We start from the raw sequence: 23,548 nt of genomic DNA, 5'->3' as shown, positions 1-23,548 counted from the left end.
ATCACATATCCTATTTTAGAATTGTGAATAAACAACAAACAAGTAGACATACGCACTTTGATCCAGCTATATTTATATTTAAGTTGGTTTGGTTAGTTATCAGCTGAAAAATTCCCTAAAACATGCAGGCTATGCGAATTTCTATTCTAATTTATTTAATTGTATTCTTTTTATTGATGAATGAATTATGAATTGTATCCTTTTTATAAATATTATTCATCTTTTATGAATTCTAGATCCACATGTTAGGCCTATTGATTTCTTTAATCGTTTGGCCTAAAGCCCATAGCCGCTCTGATATGTTTGATTATTTCCTAATGTAAGATCTTTTGTGTCTCTTCTGTGCTAAAGGATCGAGTGGGCGTAGCCTATTTTCCATCAGAATTGATTATATGTACCTTGGTATCAAAATATGTTTCCATCTCTGCAGGCATATGGTAATAGGCCTACAAGATAAAATATTATCTTAAAGGTCTTAAACCACAGTTGCTTTTTAAGTTATTCTGTGTGGCTTATAAGGACCACGTGGGCCTAATCAGACCGTCTGGGTACATAGTCTTGATGGCATCATAATGGTTGCAAGAGAAGTAGGCTACAAAGAACTCCAATAGCCACTTTCCCACGTCCTACTTTATGTATTTTTAAGGTTACTACTTTTAATGGCTGAAATAATAAGCCGGGGTCAATTACCTTTGTGTATGTAATACTAAGTATATAATTAAAGCACGTTGAAACCTTGTTTTAATTTATACAGTCTATGGTTGAAATACGAAATAGTCCTGACAAAGATTTTTTTTCTGAATCGCTTTCTTCGAGTTTTGTCCCTACGTGGTACCCGTATCAACTTGGCTAATCCAAAATGGCGACGACCACAGTTGGAAACGTGAGTTGTTCTTTAACTAAATAAATCTGTCCTTATTTTAACTTATACATATATGCGCTATAATGGGTCTGGTATATTATAGTTTTATCGTCGGTTTGCCATGGAATTGTGCGTTACTTCGCGGATAAATTACGAGATGCGGTCAAATTCACGTTGGCTAACCTGGTAACGTTAGCCTTTATGATATCTATTCTCTGCCAAATAATTAACTGATATAGTTGTCTTTTGCAGGATGTTATTGACACTGACCTTCCCACTGCCGTGAGTCTACTCAACAGTCTCACAGAACAGGTCTGTAATGTAATTTAGATAGACAGCATCACAATTGGATGATATAACAGAGATATGAGGTTAATATGGAGAAGATATGATGATTGACACTTATATATTTTCAGGTTGCTTCAGTAACAAGTCATGTCCGGGATATGATAAAGAAAGTCAGAGAGAAAGCGTTTCAGACTTCTAAGGTAGAACTATTTTTTATGGTATAAATACACTCTCACACACACACACACACACACACACACACACACACACACACACACACACACACTCAAAATGTTTATGACATTCATTTTCCTTTACGCTCTAGGGTCTGTCTTTTCTGGACTTGAGATATCATCTTTTACTGTTTTACTTGCAAGACATCACTCATTTGATCAGTTCAAAGACAGAAGGAGAAAGTTTGAAGGACAACAGCGCCATCCACAGGCTGGTCACCATAAGGACGGTATGACATAAAAAAATATCATATAAATTTTCTCATTGCATTTTTTTTTTTTTAGACAATATTCCCTTAATCGTATATAACAAATCAAAGAGTTTAATCCGTTTTTGTCAAAATCCCTCAGATGAATTGATAACGGTAATTCTCTACAATAAATTCTCAGTTTTCAGAATTCTGACTGGTCAAGCTTCAAATCAAATGTGATAATGCAATAAACTACATGTTTAATAAATAAATACACGTTAGTTTTGCCCCATGCCTTGGTTAATTTCCGACTCTGGTACATAGTTAAAATTCACACAGTGTACGCATCAGGTCACATCTGTTATAAATCAGTATACTTCATTATTCTACAGTATGCAGACTACCTTTAATGCTGTGCCTATGCTTGACGTGTATTTTTCCCCTTTCTGTGTTTGTTGTATAGGTTTTGGAGAAGATGCGTCCCCTAGATCAAAAGCTGAAATATCAGATTGATAAATTAGTGCGGACTGCAGTGACAGGCAGCCTCTGTAAGATTTGTAATGTTTTAGTCATTGATTTTATATTTTAAGAACACTGAACCACAAGTTTACTGACTTGAATGATGGTGTTTCTTCCAGCTGAAAATGACCCTCTACACTTTCGCCCTAATCCTCAGAATCTGGTTAGCAAGGTAAGGCTCTTGTCATGTAATATATAATGTATTATATAACATTAAAACAACATATTATATGTTATATGAAAATGATTCTTCACACTCCCTACCAACCATCCTTTCACAATTTGAGCCTGATGAATCTCCACATTGTCCTAGATGGTTGTTTAATAATTGAAAAGCCACACACTCCATCAATTAGGATTAGAAGAACTGTTGCAAAACATAATAATCACTGCAATAATGATCCATTCACAGACTCTTAAGCATTTTTCTATTTAAATCCAAACAGCGACTTGTTTTGTGGCCGGCCAGTGTATATATAATTATCTAAAATCGCTGCATTTCTTCCACACAGCTCAGTGAATCTGAGAATTCAGGTGATGAGGACGAAGAAGGAAAAACAAAAGAGGGAAAAGAGGCTTCATCCGGCAGGAGATACGTACCTCCTCGAATTGCTCCAATGCACTACGGTAAGTCCTTTTATTTTGTAACGGTTCAATTGATCTTTATTTCACATTAGGATTCAGATGTAGAGACATACTTGCAGTTAATACTCATCCCAAGCCCTCTCCTGTCCGTACATAGATGGGGACACGACGGAAGCAGACCGGAAGAAGGAGCGCATTGACAAACAGAAGAAAGCGGCTCTCCGCAGCTCCGTGATCCAGGAGCTCCGGCAGCAGTACAGCGACGCTCCGGAGGAGATCCGAGACCGCAGAGACTTCCAGACTGAGCGGGAGAGCCGAGAGGAGCAGAACAGGTACGTCATGTGGAGGTTCTAGATAATAGAGGGTATTTTGAACCTAGTGTCACATTTTAGATTACATTAAATTAAGCACTTTCAGATGTTTGTTTCCTAATACTCTTGGAAATTGTTTTGTGAAAGGAAAAACTACGAGGAGTCCATGATGGTCCGTCTCAGTATGACACGCGAGCAGAGGCTCAGGAAGAGAGGAATGATGGGAATGGCGTCACAGCTGAGTAACATCACGCGATTCGGTGACATCACTGTTCTGACAGGGGGAGAAGCACAGGTGAGCTGGACAATGGCATCATGGGTAGTTTTGCATATCTTTTAAAAGTCCCAGTTGCCGTTGTAGTGACACACAGCAGTAGTTGCATGTGTATTTCTGTAACAGCTGAAATCCTCTCGCATACTCGGAACATGTAGAAATGCAGCGTTTATAAAAGCTTCATGTGGTTCATCTACGCGAGCTATAACACGTCTGCTGATCTCAGATCCTTCATTTTAGAAAATGTGTCTGAGTGCATTTTCTCTTTTCATAGGATATTGGTCATTCAAAACCCAAGAAAAAGAAGAAAACAATTAAGAAAAGTAAAAAGAAAAGTAAGTATTTGTTTTGTATGGTTTGAGTGCTTTCAAAAATATAAGCTTCCATGTTGCATATTAATACATGTTTTATGTTTTCAGTTTTCAGGAAGCACAAGTAAACCTCGGCTGCAAAGGAGAACGTTTAAGAAGAATTTCAGCAAAAAAGGATTCTAAATAATCTTTGCTTGGGACAGTTTCTATTTTCCTTCCATGAACAAAATGGTATATTGAAATACGTGTGGAGCTTATGTAATTTTGGTTAATGCAAGATGTCGGATTACCTTGATTAGCATAACCAAGTGCATTCTGTTGTAATACATTCTTGTAAATGTGATGGATGCTAGGATCTTAATGTTTACAATAATTTCATATTTAATTGAATACAATTTAAATTTTTGTGCTGATTGAAAAAAATTCCAATTCTAGACCATTAATTTTGCAGTAAATGAAGGCATGATCGTGATGCAGTCAAGTTAAAAAAAAATTTCAACCCATGTGGAGTCTGTGTCCATTAAAGTGGCCATCACTTTTAACTACTGTTTTTTAAATGGTTTTTGTCCCTTCCAGATCGCAGGATTATATTAAATGTGGCCAAGTCATACCGTTGGTGCCATATAACTTTTGCTTTTTGAAAAGTATATTCCTTTCAGATGAAACATGCTGTCCGAAAAAATATATACTATTCTTATATTTGAAAACTTCAGTTGTCAAGTCACCTTTATTTATGTCGCGTTTCATACATTATACAGATTGTTTCAAAGAAGCTTTACAGCAATAACAGGAAAATGATTATTCATTTTGGCTGTACAGCATCTCTAAAAGGAATTAGTGTCATTGTTCAGCTGAAGTCGGTTCAGTGTGTATTCAGTTCCTTTGTAAAAATGATTCATTATTAAATTAGTTCATTTATATATAAAGTGGTTCTGCAGCAAACACTATCATCGTCCAGCTCAGTTCAGTTCTAATCCGATAGTGTCAGTGCAGTCAAATCAATAATGTTATTGAGTATTTAGTGGCCCCAAGTATAAAATAATGCTGAGCAATGACCTCAAAATCATGATACGCAGAACTGTTTCTTGCAGAGGACTTGTTCAAATTTTTATGTTTATTGTAATGGCCAGTGGATCTCAATATGCCTAATAGGTGTACTACTGTATAAAACTGTAAACAAACAGATATCAGGACACAAGGGCTAGGTTATAAAAGACATGGGCTAAGATAGTTTACCCAAAAATTTTAATTCTGTCATTATTTGTTCTAAACCTGAGTTTCTTCTGTTGAACACAAAATATATTTAGAAGAATGTGGGTAACCAAACAGTTTCTGGACTTCATTGACTTCCATAGAATATATATATATATATATATATATATATATATATATATATTATTTCATACTATTGAATTCAGTGTGGATCATTAACTGTTTGGTTGAATGTGAATTCAAATGGAATTTTATTCAATTAGCCTATAGGTTTTAATGAAAAGTAAAGATGTTTGATATATACATTGCATTGGAATTATTAAATAACCCCATCAATTACAAAATGTGTTTAAAAATGAATAAATAATAACATGCCATTTGGGGCCTTCTGTGCCAAATCATCATCTAAAAACAGTCTCCAAAAACCCTTTATTAACAAATAGACATAAAACTATCCAATGTCATAGATAACTATTTTCCAGAGACACAAAATTAGATTAACCTCAAAAAGTGTTGAGAAGAAATTTTGCTATCGCTCAGAACATGTCCATTGTGCTATTTATTTTTTTTATCAGATTTTGTGTGTGCTAATTATCATTTAGGTTATATATGGGAGAAAACTAAAGCTTGGACATGTTTTGAGTCCCCGTGACAGGTAAAATCCGTTGTACATTATGCTGGCATGAGAAAATATCCTCAGCAAAACCACAAGAATCCTCTGCGCAGACCCTACGGCCAGCTTCAACTCCCTCCATATGCCAATGTGACGTACTTCAAACTGAACGACCTGGAGGATTTTTCTGAATGATCAATCCACATTCTGACTTGTGATGCAGTCTGGAATTAAATCACACCATGTTCATTCGTCTAGCAAATTGCCTGGACATTTCTGGTATGCCTACAAGACCTTGATTGGCAGGGTGAGGTGTGTTTAATTGAGGTTGGAGCTGAACTTTGCAGGATTGGACACCCGAGGTCTAAGTTTTTTCTCTCTCCATTTCTGTCACAGATGACAAGTTTGGGTTCATTGCCACTATCATCTTTTTGGCTTGCTCAGTCAGAGACACTTAATATTCGACAATAGTCAATATGATTAATTTGATTGCACAGACACTACTGGATGAGAACTGTACTGAGCTGGATGATGACATCATTCACCTTTATAGATGAATTTAACTTGTTGCATAACTGATGAACTTTACAGTAATTGAACTGAATCAACACTAAACTGATCACAACTGAATAATGAGTTTCCTATTATCTTTCTAGAGCTGCTTTACAGCAGAAATGAATTATGTTTGCCTCATAGAACATTATTTGTCTGCTTATTAGAAACCGATTGAATTGCTATAAAGGTGACTTGACCAAACGCATTAAAAATATATATGGTGGGTGTCGTCTGACCAAACCACTGACAGGCTTCCCATACTTTTTGACAAATAAATCCCCCTAATGGATAATGATTTTATTCATTTTACATGCCACCCTCAAAAATTGAGATGTCTAGCCAATATATATTTTTAAGAAAATCTTATTTTCTCAAAAACCATGAGAAAACCCACAGAGGCAAATTGAAACTTAAAGGTCTTAAAATTCCCACCTACAAATAAAGACCCAAACACTAAGTACTTTTTACACAATGTCTTTTATTTTTTTTCTAATTACAGACTCATGGGTTAAAAATAAAATAAAAAAGGAAAACATCTTTTCTCTTTTCGTCCATACCCACTCCCCCATCTGAAAAAGGAAAACGAACAGAAACGAGAAAACCATCTGCACACAAATCCCTCTCCCTCCCTCCCCCCCCCCCCCCCCCCCCAAAAATAAAAGCTCCGAAGCCCTCAAGTAACCGATACCTGTAGCCCACGCGTTAGTGCTCCATCGTGCCCTAACTGCACTGTGCGCTGAGACAGACAAGGCCCTAGAAGAACCCTCCCCTTCAACCTCTTTCTGGTCCTGCCTCTCTCTCACTCGCAATTTAAGCAGCCATTGCTCTATCATGGCTCTGCCTTCACGATATATAAATTTGTGTGGTGGATGTGTGCGGTGTATGCGGTGTCTGTCTGTATGTGTTAACATGGGCCTGGTGCATCTCAGTAAATTTATGTTGATAAAGCTCAGCGCTTGTTATTGTAATAAATGCCTCCCGCAGTGGGTCGGTGGTCGCCCTGTCCCCCTCCCCCTCCCCCCCACACGGAGAGGATGGGGTGAGTGTGCATAGCGGGAGCAGAAAGAGACAGAGACGCCGCCGAGACGGTAGGGGGCGCCGCGGCCACGGGAGGAGGGGTAGTCAGTCTCCACTGGTCCTGAAACCTGAAACGACAAGAAGTGGTCTAATATACAAAGAGAGAGCAAGGGAGAGGGGGGTGGGGAGGGGGGAGCACAGGAACAGAGGAAGGAAAAAAAAACGGATGGTCGGGAATGGCATATGGCAGCATGAGACAAAAAAATAACTCTTAAAACACAAAAGAAAAGATCTCAGAGCTCAGGCCATGCCACCTTACAATAGTCGTATGATGTGGAAGATGGTTCAAGAACAGTAAAACGTAAAAACAACGCCGAACTCTAAACCATTGTCGGAATAACAGGTGGAGGAGGTAATCCGAGTGAGGGATGAACAGGAAAGAAAACAGCGCTGGGGGGGGAAAGGGATTCCAGAGAGCACAGACAAATAGAGAATATGATCTCAAATAGCACAACTTTGTGAAAACAACAACATTCTTGCTATTAAATTGTTCACATATTCACGGTACAATAATTATTAAAAAAAAAAAGTTAACATTTTTTTTTCTGTTTGCCTTTTTTGAATGCAAACATAAGAGGGGCTGTTTGGTGAGAGAAAAATCACAGCCAGACAAAAGGACACATCTGCAGCCTGAGATTACATCATCATCTTCTCAAATTTAAACAAATGCCACCAAATCTCCCAGACGGCCATATTGTACCTTACCAGGGCGATCGCAACACCTCCTCACACCCACGCGCACACACAATCGCACACTGCGGCCAGTCAGTCTGTCTTTCCAGGAGATGCTCTTTTTTTCTTTTTTTTTTCTTTTTTGTCTTTTTTTTTTTCTTCTTTTTTTCTTCCTTTATTGAGAGGGGTCTTTTTTCTTTTCTATAGGGATACGGGGTGATAGTAAGGGGGATTTCATAGGGGGGTAGGGAGGTATTAGTAAGGGGAGTACCACGATGTTGTTCGCCCTCGGCCCCTGGAAAAGAGAGAGAAAAAGAGGGTGAGTTCTTTTTTGTGATTGGTTTAAGAAGACGGACACCAATTCAGTTTTTTGGGGTACGAGTGTATATCAGTAATATGCATTTTAAAGGGCCGGTTGAGGACAAGCTGAACGTTTATGCACTCACGTTACAGGTATACACAATTCAAAATATGAAATGAAATGTATACCCCTCTTCTACGGATAACAAGATTTAAATAGTAATCAATGCAACCATGTGTAAAGAATGTGGTTTACTATAAAGGGAAGCTGAGGAAGATTATCCAACAGCAGAATGTGTGTGCGTTAGTTATATTCAAGCTTTATAAATTATCTAGTGTCCAGTGTTGGGGACAGTGAAAGCACGCTCTCCCTCTTTCTCTCTCTCTGAACGGGGCGGCTCCTGTGGTCTCTGTAAGGGAGAGATCCTGGGGACATGAACCCTCGAACACATGCACACACACAGTTGCAGTCAACGAGGCACAGCTTTACACAAATGGACTGGGCCACAGAGTGCGCACACACGCTCACACATATATACATCAATAAATGCAGTGGCATCCATTCAGGCAGCCAGAGACGCTCGTCATTCACACAAAACCCCTCCAGGAACAGCCTGTGCTCTTTGTGGCACAGAAACCGGTTATCGGTTGGATTCTAAAACAGTCAATATCAGGCTGCAGGAATGAACCCTCCATTCTGGAAGTGAACACATTGTTATTCATGCGAGGGGTGAAAATGTACCAAACTAGGTCTTTCTAAAGCAAACTTGCCAGGTCAAACACACACTTGCCTTTAAGTTATTCAGAGCTGAGCTTGACATCAGCTACATACTCAAACTTGTAGGATCCCATTGGCTAATTATAAAGATATAAAAATATACAATCATAGTCACCTATTAAACATCAAAATTATTTGGGATAAAATTAATTCTTAAACTATTCACTAACACAAGCTCCACTCCAACAAAAAAAAAAGTCAAAGTGTGGCAGTGCACGTACAAGAGTTTCCCAACAAACTGATGTACAAGATTCTGATGCATAAAATGCTTTCACTCTACCAGATCTTAAAAGACAGGAAATATTCAAATGCTCCCAAAAATCTTCAATTTAAAGACCTTCATCACACTAGGTTATCAAAACAATTGGGGCCAACAGTAATGACACAGATATAGGCCTGGTTTCACAGACAGGGCTTAGAGGATTAGGCCTTATTTAAATTAGGACATTTACCCCCCAGTTCCAAAGACAAGGTTTAAGGTAGTCCAAGACTAAAATGCATGTTTGAGCCGTTTTAACTGAAAGCAACTTGCACTGACATATCTTAAAATATACCAGTGCCATTGTTTTGTCTCAAGATGGACATTTTTTTAGTCTAAGGCACGTTTATAAAAGCAACTTAAATGTCCTAATTGAACTAAGGCCTAATCCTGGCTTAATCTAAGCCTTGTCTGTGAAACTGAGCCTTTAGTAGCTTTTATAAATGTTCCTTTGAAAAATACATTACTGGTGTGCATCTTGAGAAAAACGACAACAACGGCACTGACACATTTTAAGATCAGTACAAGTTGCTTTCAGTAATTCAAACTGGTTCAAACATGCATTTTAGTCCAGAACTAGGCTTAAGAACTTGTCTGTGAAACCGAGTGCTAAATCTGTCCAGAGGGCCTAACAGGCTTTTGAGTTGAGTCTCGAAAGCTAGCGAGATGCCTACTGAGACAGGATCACAGGTCTACCCTTTATGAAAATTCCTAAAAATAAAAATAAAATAAAAATTCTAACTCTGTTTTGAGGCACAAGGCAGACAATCTTCACATTGCGAATCAGGTTATTAACCTCTGGAGAGTGTGAAGGATCATTCATGCTCAGAATCTTACACTGCAGGAGGGAAATGGAGATGATAACGATGTGTGTGTTTTAATGGTTTCTGTAATTCTTCCTCAGTTTTCCTTTTAACATGACGACACAGAGGGGTTTGTACAGAGAGTGCAGACTACAAAAGAGAGTGGTGCAGTTCCTTCTCTCCTCAGGCCGAGGCATTAAACAGCAGCATACATGCATACATACAGGAGACAGACTGCAGTTACACTTTAATTTAAGGTGACGTAGTTACATTGTACTAACTCAAATAAGCACTGAGTACTATTAATTGACTAAATGTACTTACTATAGAGTTATGGTTTGGTTTAGGGTTAGTTACTTGTTATTATGAATAATATACTATTTTACTTTAGTAAGTATATGTAGTAACGTGCAACTGTCACCATTAAATAAAATGTGACCCAGAATGCTTTACAATTGCAAAGTTGTACAATTGCAGAGTTGATGGATTTTAAGAAAAGACATGAAATAGATATATAGTTTTTTTTTTTTTATAAAATAATTTTTTCTTTTGGTAATTGTTCCTGAAATGTTTATATTACATGATGGGATTAATCAAAATAAATAAATGAGAAACACTCATTTTAGATCGTCCCCCACCCAATTCGCGCACACTTTCACATCAGCACTCTCTGTCAGGATGGAGCCTGTGTGTCAGTCAATGTCAAACGTGCAGGTTGGCATGGAGCTCACCTGAAGGCCCGTCCTCTGCCTCTGGGAGGTGTGTAGCCACTGTAGTAGCGCGCCCGGGATGAGAAGTTTCCTCCCCGTGAGCGGAAGCGGGCCCGAGGGAAACCGCGGTCTGTGGTGCTGATGCCAGGACGATTTGTTCTCTTGGCCCCAACCTGGAAGAACAGTTAGGAAATTTAAGTTTCAAATTTTAAGACTCCAAGAAATCCCTATCAAGGATCCATTTTCAAACCTGTCCTGGAGCACCCCCAGCACTGCACATTTTGTATGCCTGCCTTATCTGACATAACCATTTCAGGTCCTGCACTCTCAACAAATGAGCTCAATTGGATAAATCAGGCGTGTTAGATGAGGGAGACATACAAAATATGCAGGTTTGAAAACCCCTGGTATAGGATGTAAAAAACAACAACTTTACTATACTACTAAATTGAGATACACGACTTAAATTTTCTTGGCTAATTCCAAATGAAAAAGACGTGTATTGTGCAGCTTTTTAATGGGGCAACAAGATATGATAGATACTAGGGGTGTGCCAAAAAAATCGATTCACAGAAGAATCTAGATTCTCATTGGCAACGATTCAGAATCGATCTGAAATGTCCAAGAATCGATTTAATAAATAAATAAAATCAGCTGGCTGTTCGCCTCCATTTTTGTAACTAGCCTATACGGGACGTGAGCGGCAAATCACTAAAACAAAAAGGAAGCAAATGGATGAGAGGGAGATCTTTCGTTCCTACCATTTGCATGTGTTTTAAGTCCTGTCAGTTTAACAGGGCGCGCTTGACAGGACATAAGAACGAGCAGAGAGAGAGAGCCGGCCGCACGCGCGCACTCACCCGAGCGCTGTCTGCTCTCTCTCTCTCCCTCGCGCATATGAATCAAAATCAATTAATACGATGGTGTCGGGAAAAAAACTCTCCAGTGATGAAATGGTTTCCGTGTTGACAAATCTTGTGCGATATCCTAAACTGCCGAATGCATTGCTTGTTTTTTCTGTTTACATTTCATTGTGAATGCTGCTACGTCAGAGCGGCCAAAGCGTCAACAAGATTCCCCGTACTTTTTGACAAGCGTCCTTGACAGGGCGGCCATAGCTTTTTTGCAGATCAAGTCGGCGGCGGTGTGAACGTACAGTCGGCCGCCAGCTGCAGACCAACGCACACTGCAGTGCTTCACGAAACTCCCTGCCAACTCCGAGAGGGCAAAAAAAAAAAAAAACTCGGTCTATCGCTGCTTCATCACCAGGTAGCTTACACCGTGTCCTAACTACACGCGACGCGATAAAATTCCAGCGACAGCAAGTGTGTCTGTCCACACTAGACGCGACGCGACTGTGAGACGGCACACGTCAATCAAAAAATCACAGCCATTCAGAACAGCGTGTGGGCGGAGTCTCTCTGTGAAAGCGCACTGCTGGCCCGCACTCGCATTGGAAATGGGTAAGGACATAATCAAATCAAGAAATAACATTATTAAAAATCAAAACATTAACAAAATATACTTATTGACTAATTTTGTTATGAAGTACAGTTGTATGTTTGCATAGAATTCAGTTTGAACGCTATATTATATGCTTTCAAAATCTGAGGTAAATTATCCATTATCGCTTGTGGCACAGTGACCTATTTTTAACTAAAAATAAATAATGTGTACTCATAACCAGTGTAATTTCTTCATATGACAATCAGTTTATTCAATGAGATCTCTGTGTGGGCGGATCTGTCAGCCGCGACGTCGCAGAAATAGGAACCGTTTCTAAATTAGAAACTTCGCGTGTCGCCGTCGCGTCTGGTTAGGACAAAAACTCTGATTAACATGGAAAAGATACCTTTTATCGCGTGTCGCGGCGTCGCGTCGCGTGTAGTTAGGACACGGTGTAAGGGGTAGGACTATTATTCATTTTGAAAGAAGCACTTTATTTTCATAACTTGTTATTCTTTAAGTTACTGAGTCTGACTGAGAAATATAGATGTTTTTTTGTCTTCACCGGTTGTGTTCTACATGATATTTGTGGTAAACTGCATCTATTTTCAACCATTTTGTATTATTAAGAAGCACTTTTGTTTTGTTCCAACTTATTTTATAGCTAGATACTAATGAGTAGCAATTGAGAACCAGACAATGTTTTTGATAAAAGGCACTTCCCTGAGAATTGAACTTAATAAATGTGAAAAAGACACTTTAAAGTCTCCGTTTGTCATTCTGTATAGCAAAGCAGATGAGAGTAGATCATGATCAGAAACCTGATTAGAAATCATTATGGATAAAATCGAATCGAATCGTTTTGAATCGAAAATCTTTTTGAATCGAAAATCGATTTTGAATCGAATCGTGGCCTCAAGAATCGGAATCGAATCGAATCGTGAGATGGTAAAAGATTCCCACCCCTAATAGATACGACAGAACAAGATAGGCTTTTAATAATCAGTGCACAAAACCATAATAATATGAAACGCTTCAAAACAGAGAGGCACAAAGCGTGTACGCATCGCGGGTGCAGAATGATGACCTTGAAGCAACAAGAGGTCACAGTGCGCAGCGCTGCACAAGTGCAAAATTAAAAGTTCACGGCACAAAGTGAAGAAATGCGAGCGCGCAAATCCTAGTGTATATCTGTCTAACAGTTTATTGATTATTTGTTTCTTCAGTTTTAACTTCCAGTTATTGTGTGTTTGATGCCAATTCATAGTCCTTGTAACATGTGTGATCTAACAGGCACGTTTAGAGTCGTTTAGAATCAGCAATAAATTCCAAAAAACAAAACAAACAAGTTATTTTATTCAAATCCACAGCGCTTTATCTACAGATCAAGCATTATAATGTGGATATATAATATTGGAGAGTTTTACGTGCATCCTGCTGGAACTGGACAACGCGCGCTGAATGGAGAATGATTGACAGACGCAGAGGAGGGAAGACGAGTTTCCGTGAACTTAAATTTAACGATGTAAATAGACTTCTGTCCCTCACATTAAGCTATGGAATGGCTTCAGATGACTGAATATATTGCTGGAAAACTTAAGTGCTTGTCTATATATTTTGGTCTATGACTCCTTTGTGCCATAGGCCTACCGTATTTTCCGGACTATAAGTCGCTCCGTAGTATAAGTCGCATCAGTCATAAAATGTGTCATTAAGAGGAAAAAAACATAAGTCGCACTGGACTATAAGTCACATTTATTTAGAAATTTATTTCACAAAATCCAAGACCAAGAACAGACATTTAATCTGGAAAGGCAAGATATTCAGCTACACAATAGCACACAGAACAACAGGCTGAATAGGTGTCCGGCATGTTAACGTAGCACAGGGTTTTTCCGCAGAACTTTGGAAGGCGGCCGCCTAAGCAACACACGCCTGCCGCCTTAAGTACGTCGTCAAAACAAATTATATGAGCTATATGAGCGATATCCGCCACGTTACTCTGTCCTGTTTAGAGCTTGGATTCTCTGCCCGAGCCCGATATTTCCCGCCGCTATACTCGGGCCGGACCCGTGATCTAGAGACGGAATTATTAAGAGAGCGCACTTTGCGCACATTTAGTCATGGCAAACCATGCACGCAGCCTGCTTGCTTTTATGTTAAATTAACAGTGGTTTGTGAATGTTAATGCTTTAATCACAAATCATTTATCAGTAGCATTTATGCTGATGTTTATGGTGGCGACACGTAGGCTAGCACAAAGTTAAGTTACACCTGAACTAACAAATTTTCTGCGGGAAACCCTACACAATAGCATAAAGAACATATACCTGGGAGGCTGAATATGCTAAATTAACATTAGCCAGCAAGTTCACCGAGCTCCCGCGATCTCATTCCACAACACTGAATCCATTGAGTTCTTCCTAATAATGTTTTCTCTTGGTTCATCTCAGTCAGTATGAATTAATTTTTATATATTAGTCGCACCGGACTACAAGTCACAGGACCAGCAAACCTATGAAAAAAAGTGTGACTTATAGTCCGGAAAATACGGTATACAAGAGCACAATAATCGCGGTTGTCTTAATCGCGGTTAGATCAAATAATTGTGATCAGACTAGGGCTGGACGATATGGCCAACATTTATATCACAATATATTTCTTAATTTCGGTCGATACGATATAATTCCGATATCTATATGGACAATATAAAAGCCTCAGGAAAAACAGCCAGGAACGCCCACAATTAATGTCTGTACCTACAAACTTCTGAAAAATAATTTTGCCAAGTCTCTGAAACCACCTCCTATAAAACTATATAATATTTTAGAAATAAAAATGGTACTAATAAATTATATTTGTATTTAGCCTTCTTACAAACAAGATATGTGAAATAAACCGTCAAATAAACATAAGTTAATAACTCAACTTATTCAAATCTTTAACTTTAAGCTATAGGCTTCAAGTTAAAAATTAAATTCAAACGGATATCAAATACAAGCCTATGTATTCGAATATCTATTACCCCCCGCGAAAAAAAAACGTAACGGAGATTCAATCAAAACTTTACTAACAGTTTGACGGTCATAAACAGGACTCCCAAAATTACACTTATAGGACTCATATCTGCAAATAAACCTTGCCTTTACACGTGCATCTGCAAGGTGCCGACTGGTTGTGCAGGAAAGTATGCAGTCATACGATGTTGGACGCCTGGCGATGCTCTGGCCGTCAGCTGCGTTTCTGGGGCTGTTTACACCTGGCCACTTCATGCGTTTTCTCAGATCGGATAGCTATCTGATTTATCAAAACGATTCCATTTACACCTGGTCACATAGGCCTAAATGTGGTTTTAAAACGGATATAAATCTGATCTTCAATTCCCGCGCTATATGCAGATTTAATGGATTTAATGTCACCGAAAGCATATGAGCTGCATTTTATTGATCATCAGCTAACATCAAAGACTGCAATAAGAGAGAGCGGCAGCCCTGGTAAGAATTTCGTTTCTTTACTTTTAATGAAGATTATTATTATTGTGTGTTAAAGCGTCTGCGACTTACTTTCACTTTGATTTGCGATAGTTTGCACGTTGGCTCGGCGCTTGATGAATAGATCATCTGCGGTGATACGTGTTGCAGCGCGCCGTCATATCTGACTATAACATACAGCCAGTAACATGCTTTCAAAATAACACGCTTTTTTAAAATAAAAAACAAACGGTCTAATCTTAGACTGTAAAAAATGCGCTAGACATGGCACTTTAAAAACCGGATAGTTTATTTGAAGTTCGATTACGGATATTTCACGTCATGTTCGAATGCATATTCGAATATCGAATAAAAAGTGACAGCCCTAATAGGCTAACATAGGTTGATTATATTATTCTTATAGATTGAAAAAAGTGCTTCAGCCAGGATAAAGAAAATAAAGTGCTCAGAGTTCCTGCAGAAAACAACCAAAAAAAAAAATAAGTGAGAAAGAACAAAAACCCATGTTGCTGAGGGACCTTTTGAGTGTTGATGACACCCAGAATTCATTTTGATTGATGAATCTGAATGTAGTGTTTACATGAACGCTAAACACGTGATCGGGTTGATGTGTGCGTTTATGTCACAAGCTTCAAATTAGAATTGATTTTTTGACATGCGCACACTGCACACATAGTTTCCAGCTGTTTGCACATAACTCCATTCGCTGAATCCGCCATTTTTGGTGTGGCGTGAGAGCGGCGTAGCTTGTTGGACATAGCAAGAGTAACTAAAGGGGGCGGGTCTTTGCGAACGGTCAATTAAGAGACAATGAACATGAACCGTTGTGCCATGCTGCTTATATTTATCAAGCAGTAAAAATGAAAACGTAGCCCATGCCTGTAATGTATATCGAAGTATCGGAAATGTGTTTAAAAATCATATCACCGAAAAATATATTGCGATATATATTGATAATGAATTCTTGTCCGGCCCTAGATCAGATGGTTATTTAATCGCAACAGGCCTATATTCAGGAAAGAAATACTACAGAAATTTAAAGATGCAGTCCGTCGTTTTTCCTCTTTGTCGCCATCTCTGTTCGAAATCTGCAATTGCAGTTATTCGCGGAATTATTAACTGTGCGTGGGTAGTAAATCGGCATGAAACAGCGCGGATGAACACAATGTATTGAGGCTGCCGCGTCGCTGTGGATATTGTACTGTCATCAGCAATCTCAGAGTATACATTAGAATTTTCATCGGAAAATGTCATCTGAACAAGTAAGTAACATTCACTTTTGTTCTGACCAAATTCGGGGGGTGGGGGGAAGCAGTGCAGTAGGGTACCATGCTGATCAAATCTAACGATTGCTTATATCACGTCAAAACATGAAAAATATATTTTTTCTGTAGCCAATCTGAAGTCCGAAGTCTTTGTGTTTTACAACTGGTGAATCTCCAGTTGTCACTGGTGATTGTCGCTTTAAACTTTCGGGATCCGCCATACCAAGTGCTAAGCTAAATCTCCACCATCATCCACACACGCTAGCCGGGGACTCCTTCTCTATGTGTACAGAAGTGACGTAATGACGCAAAGACATGCTCGAAATTCCCGCGGAAATCCACCAGTACCACTGGAATTAAAATCATTATTACAAGCTTACCGTTTTGAATCGAGGTAAGGCAAGCAGATCGTTTTGAACACTGGCTGGTTACGTTTTTTTTCAAAAATGTCTTTTTTGATATTTTTAAACACAAAAAAGTGCCGGACTGCAGCTTTAAGGAATCAAATGCAAAATAACTGGATCGTCTTCATTGTAAAAATGAAATACAGATTAATGTTTACAATTAGTTACAAATGTTATTCAGTCAAGAGCAGAGAGTGATTTTCTTTGTCTGTTGTTCTTTTACTAAAATGACAGACAGCAGCAGAAATATTAGGCTGCCATCTCTTTAAAGCAGGGCTATGCAGTTTCGGGAATTGATTTGCTTTTTGCTCGCAGGTTTCTCTATAGAGCTCCCCCTACAGCTTCGGAATAGATATTTGACAACACTGTCGAAAAACTTGTTGTCGACTGATACCAGAGGCTAGTAAATCAACGACATCAAAGCATATGGGACATTCTTTAAAACGTCTTCATTCGGGTTCGAACAGCGTGAGGTAGCGCAATAATTACAGAATTGTAGCAGATTTTTTTAACCGTAAAGCATTACAAGCGTTACATCGCGAGACCTGACATCAAGCAATACTTCCTGACGCTGCAGCCCAAAGTTGCAAGGGTGGTTTTTCCGCTCACAGGCGATAGAAGGGTGCGAGGCGACCACCATTCAACCCGAAAAAAAGTAATATAACCATTCCAATGACTCCGAAGCTGTTCAGTTAAGGTAAAAAAACCTGCATAGTTCACCTTTAAGAGTTTATGCACGGATCCAACACACTGTTACACAACTGAGAAGCGGCTTGTGATCTCCCCTTATATGATAAGTGGTGCGCGTTTTTGGTGTGAGGGCGAAACTTGATTATGCACAATACGAGTACTATTTAACCGGAGCGAATGAGACGAGTGAGTGTGTCACTTCGTCATAAGAGAGAAGAGAGCGAGAACGTGCAGCTCAGGGTTCCCACTCTTTTCTTGAAATGATTTTCCAGGACATTTTCAAGACTTTTTCAGCTGCTACAGTGCGAGTCAAGTTATCACAACTAAGGCTGGGCAATATACCGATATTATCATATAGAGATATATTTTGAAACAGATGTGATATTTTACCTATACCGTTATATCTGTATTATAGTTGTGCAAAGATTGTTGTCTTTCACAATGCCACCTGCTTTCCTCTACTTGCAATGCCACACTACTAAAACAGAAGTAATTCTCTACTTTAGTTCATAAAATGCTATTTTACTTGCTGATATCAGTTTAAAAGTCCAAACTCTCACAGTCAAGCTGTATTCGCAATCAGTCACTAACGTTAGAAAATATTAACTATTATCGGACTTCTAAATTAATTGCATCTGCTCGCACCAAGGCACATTACGCATCTGGTATACATATTGGCATAAACTGATGAGTTATGCATTTTTGACTCTAAATTATTTTGATTTGTCAAATCTTTGTAACTGTTTTTGTCAATTATATTGCTGAAATGGATAGACCTTTTGTAAAGCTAAATGTGTTTAAATGCAAATAATAATTTAAAATTATTTTCCAGGACAACGCAAACGTTTTCAGGACATTTAATTTTTGTTTTCCAGGACTGGAAAATTGGTCTTTCATTTTCCAGGTTTTCCAGGACACGTGGGAACCCTGCTCATGTTATTGCCTGTGGCGCTGGCAACAAAACGGACCGGCTCGGAATCGGAAAGACGTGAGACTGCCCGCTCACTGATCTGGGTCGATCAAGCGGAAAATCTGCCGATTCCGGTCCCTGGCCGGTCGATCTGTGCATTTCTACTACTAAAGTGTTTGTCAGTGCTTTAAATCTGCTTCAAAACTCATATTGACTTTTGAATATGTCAAGACGATTTATGTTATGCCTCATCTCACCTTAATCTGCCTTCCTCTGAATAAGGACTCATCCAGTGCCATGGCCGTCCTAACAGACTCCTTGTCTGCAAACTCTATATATGCAAACCTGAAATGTGAAGAGGGCAAAATGATCATGACAGTCAAGGTCAATTAAAAAGAACAGGAAAGCATATACTGAAACTGCTATGAATTATTAATTGTTCTGCACAAATATATACATGCATCAGAAACTAAGCAAGCATATTGTTAAAGATTTAAAGATGACAGAAAGTAGATGTGATTAAAGCTTTGCATCAAATGTTACCCCATCTGGTAAATAATTAATGGGAGAGCTTGAAAATACTGCGAACCAGAATAACTAAAGAACAATCTCAAACTCAGTTTCAAGTCCACATATAAATAGTATAAAATTGCAACACATACAAAGAAAATACCCTAATTATGGCAATGTTCCTACAGACACTGAGTGGCCATGCACAAAGATAAACAGTTGTTAATATAAAAATACATATTTCTTTATAAAAAAGCTCTAAATTCTGAAGAGAAAAATGTTTTTAATTTAGTTAGCAATTAATAATGTGTTCAATTAAACACTTAACAATACTTCTTTACTAGCATCACAGCCACATGCCTCAAATTATAGATGTTTTTAATTTCAGTGGCTACTGTTCACTATATATGGGTTAAGGTGATGCATCAATGCCTTCTCTAAACCTACAGTGCCTATCTAGAGCAGACGCTGCACAACAGAGAACAAGAAAAGGACAAATACGACAGGTAGGAAAGTGCAGGTTAAGATGGAAGAAAAAAAAACCAGAGGAGAATGCATGAATTACCCTTTAGGGTGTCCTGTAAACTTGTCACACAAGATGGTGACTCTGTTTACGGACCCACATCCGTGGAAGTGCGCCTCCAACTCCTCTGCCGTCGCACCATAATCCACCTGCAAGAAACAAGATCCAATCACTACCATTTCTAACCTCAAGCATGCCTCAGAAAACATTACAAAATGCAACGAAATGTATGAATCCAGCTCGTAGGTGAGAGAATAATTGCCCATACATTTCCAACATAAATAGATCTTCCATCGGCTTCCATCTTCTCTTCAATGGACATGATGACAGGGCCAGCTGCAAAGAGAAAACATTATTTCCACACAACTCTGAAACTCTCATTCATCAACATATGCAACTTCATGATTTATCATAGTAACCCCATTGTAGGGCAAGGTTATTGCATCTCTGAAATCTACTTTTCGTTCTGTTTCTAGTCATATCTCTATTGACCTCAAATGGTCCAGTGCTAGTTATCCTTCTCCTAATGCAGTCCTATGCATCATCACTGTCTGTTCTGCAATGCTCTCCTTTAACTCAATCTTTGTTCCCAAGACTTGGCCGTTCTCTCTCCCTCCCTGATTCATTCATTCAGTCTCACTTACCAGGTGGAGGACTGAGATTCATCTGTTTCTCCACCTCGTTCTGTAGCTCCTTCAGTTTCTCTGCCTCCTCCTCCATCTCTCTCACCCGGGCTTTAATTGCCTCCAACTCCTGAGAAACCAAATAAACACGCACATTTAGACCGTACCCAAAAAACACAGAATATTAAACATTCAACAAAGTTGTAAATAAATATTTTGCATAGCTAGATCCTGATATTGAAACGAGTCAATTGTTTTAGTGTTTGGACATTGGATCCAAATGCATTAGTATCATGTGTTTCTGCTAAACCCATTTTGTCAAAATCAGTCATTATTCTCACCGGTTTTCATGGAGACAGCATGCACATGCACTTTCACGCACGTGATTATGCACTGGGCTCTTTCAAACCATTTATTGTCCAGTCAGCAAAACGCCCTAAGCATGATGCCATCCGTGCACGCATTGTTGTGCGCGAGCGAACACACTTTTGGTGTGTATTCATTCACACGCACGCACACAAGTTTCAGCAGTGCTGCATTGCAGGGCAGTCGCTTTGGATCGCTCCTAAAGTAACACAGCATGCATGTGATGGCCCATTTTACGCAGTTAAGATTTTGCATGATACGATTTAAATAGAATACACAACCAACAGCATATTATAAAGTAACAAATGATTAAATAGGAGACATAAATAGAGCACAATTGCATGATGAAATATGGTAGACATGCATTCAGCATGCAAATACATGACCTACTCTAGTTCCAATAACGTTAATGTGCATGGAGAGAAATGCACCAGCCCAGCCCTATTGCCCCATCTCCATCACACACACTCGCAAAAATCGCCAACAAATTATGCAATACATCAAGAGCGGCATTTAATCTCTAAAGTACATCGAATACAACGATCACGGCGATGCAGATGTGCATGACATACAGCGTTTTGCCGAACGACAACTATGCAGCTTTCCTTAATGTAACCAATTCGATGCAAAAATCAGAAAATAAAAGCATTTCACGCCTTTTAAACATGTCACACACGTCGCATGAAGATTTATCCCATTGCAGAGGCCAAAAACAATCACGCGCAATTACCAACGCGACTTACTTTTTCACGCCACAAATATCACTGATCAGAAAAGAGGCGTGTTTACCGTGAGCCGTCTGCTTCTTTGCGGATGGACCCACACACTGCTGCGGCTAATGGCGGCCTGTCCTACCCTCGCCCCTGTCTCTTACATCTCCCGTCGCGCATTTTTGCGATGAAGATTTTTTCCCTCCGCTAGGTCTGCAGATCTGGCGCAGAGGAACCCAGACCGATGTTGCGCCAACATGGCGGCCAGCAGCACGCATGTCACTCACTAATTCTACTGCACTGCGTGAGCCACAATGGCGGGCAGACCGACCTGGCAAAACCGGTTTCGCGTTCACATGATTATTTGGTTTGTAATTCAGTTGTATTTAATTTTATAAATGTGAGGTTAAAGAGGAAATTGGGGTGAAAACCTATACCAATACACGAATTGAGTTGTTAAAGCGTGTGTGATAAGTCATTCACTCACCGGATCTTCAATAGCGGCCTCTCCCTCGTCTAATCCAGGTTCTTCATCGCCGGCGCCTGGGTCTTCAAGTTCTGAGTGACCCGGGTCTGAATCCAGCAGAGACTCATCTGCCAGTCCGTTACCAAACTCCGCCATCGCCTGATTCCCGGTGGTCCGACGCGCCTCGTGGCTGAACTACAGGCCGCGACTCTCGCAGGGGGGAGCAAGAGAGAGGGGCAGGGGAGGGAATAAAAAAAACGGCGGAAAACGCCGCTCACCAAAGTTAAAATGGGGAATAAAAAGCCCGCCTCGCTTCTGCTGGAGCTCAAACGTGTCCTTCCGCGAGTAAAACAACAACACTGTTTATCCAAATATAAATAGGTTTCACAATATGTCGCACTTACTACTCTATTTACATTAGAAGACAAATTCAGAAAAGCAAATGTGTATTCTTCGCGAGGGCTCGTGTGTTCCAGAACAGAAATGGAAGCCGAGGGCGGGGATTCCGAGCACTGCAGGCGCACTATCGAAAGGTGATTGGACAATTTCGCATTTTAGACACGCCCTCTCAACGTATCGAGAACGGGTATTGGTGTTCTCTTGGGATATTTCAATGCGCTCCGCCACTTAGACTTTACAACAGTGACTGTGATTGGATGAAAGCAGCGTCATTCGCGGCTCACAGACCACCTTTAGATTGCTTGCAACGGTATTTGTATCGGATTAGAGCTACTATGCAATGTTGCCATGTCCGCACAGTATAATACACTTTGACTTGTATTTTACGTAAAGTCACTTATAAATTATCAATTTATTAAACTTATTTCCAGAATATAGTCCCATCTTTAGGCTTTCTGCTTGCCTGGCCTAAATAGCACAATACAGCATGACCAAGCAGCAGTTGTCGAAAACCAGGAAAAAAAAAAAAAAATTCAAAGCCTTGAATTTCTCTTTTTGAAACATTATATACGTTGTCATTTTTTACTTTTTTTCTCTATTGTTCTCGGAATGTTTGTCACGTGGTTAATAAAAATCAAGAAAAAAGTAATATGACCACTAATGTTTTTCAAATATCCCCACCTACTGTCCGAGTTGTACTCTTCCAAATTTCTGCCTTTTCCCAAATGTTTTTAAAAATTGTAGCCTATTATAAAAAATAAATATATATATTTTTGTATATTTATATTTATATATTTGTAAAAAAAATTTATATATTTATATGTATGTATATAAACATTAAAAAAAAAACATTTGGGCTTGCCTTTCAAGTGAGATCTGGCAACAATGCTACTATGCACACACTGAAATAACGAGACCTTCACAACTTAACCTGAGGCCACTGAAATTATGCGTATGTCTTACCCATTATGAGACATGAATATTGATCATCTCTAACGAGTAATACTTAAGTATTTTCATTTGCCTGCCACATTAAACAATACATTAATGAAGCTGAACCCCTGACAAGATGGTCCATAATAGTTATATTAAATAGTGCTGCTGCTAATACCCAACTTATGTAGACAAAATATAAAAAAATCTTCATATACAAATAATAAGGGTAATTTACATAATGAAGAGAAACATCAAT

General features: G+C 39.1%; 2 protein-coding genes across 5 annotated transcripts; one reads left to right on the top strand and one right to left on the bottom strand.

Moving 5' to 3' along the window:
* The first annotated feature begins 417 nt into the window (after positions 1–417).
* ngdn (neuroguidin, EIF4E binding protein) lies at positions 418–4,535 on the top strand. The gene is made up of 11 exons (XM_079602091.1): positions 418–883; positions 1,115–1,174; positions 1,279–1,350; positions 1,476–1,613; positions 2,038–2,122; positions 2,213–2,265; positions 2,606–2,720; positions 2,836–3,010; positions 3,137–3,284; positions 3,538–3,598; positions 3,683–4,535. Exons 1-11 carry the CDS (start codon positions 860–862, stop codon positions 3,700–3,702), a joined length of 951 nt encoding a protein of 316 aa, XP_079458217.1. The 5' UTR covers positions 418–859; the 3' UTR covers positions 3,703–4,535.
* Positions 4,536–6,413: 1,878 nt separating this feature from the next.
* On the bottom strand, positions 6,414–22,645 carry pabpn1 (poly(A) binding protein, nuclear 1). Of its 4 annotated transcripts, XR_013796312.1 has the most exons (8): positions 21,979–22,645; positions 20,437–20,545; positions 20,061–20,128; positions 19,835–19,941; positions 19,017–19,104; positions 10,575–10,726; positions 7,737–7,998; positions 6,421–7,099 (listed from the first exon to the last, which is right to left on the bottom strand). XR_013796312.1 is itself a non-coding variant. In XM_079601687.1 (7 exons), the coding sequence occupies exons 1-7, from the start codon at positions 22,111–22,113 to the stop codon at positions 6,904–6,906; spliced, it is 855 nt and encodes a 284-aa protein (XP_079457813.1). In that variant the 5' UTR covers positions 22,114–22,541; the 3' UTR covers positions 6,414–6,903. The 4 variants fall into 4 exon arrangements, 3 of the variants coding, with proteins under 3 accessions (XP_079457813.1, XP_079457815.1, XP_079457814.1); XM_079601687.1 differs by lacking the exon at positions 7,737–7,998 and having other exon boundaries at positions 6,414–7,099; positions 21,979–22,541; XM_079601689.1 differs by lacking the exons at positions 7,737–7,998; positions 21,979–22,645 and adding an exon at positions 21,571–21,776.
* Positions 22,646–23,548: the final 903 nt, after the last annotated feature.

The sequence above is a fragment of the Phoxinus phoxinus genome (assembly GCF_949152265.1).
Source record: "Phoxinus phoxinus genome assembly, chromosome: 24".
NCBI lineage: Eukaryota > Metazoa > Chordata > Actinopteri > Cypriniformes > Leuciscidae > Phoxinus > Phoxinus phoxinus.
This window is presented reverse-complemented; position numbering and strand designations above follow the sequence as displayed.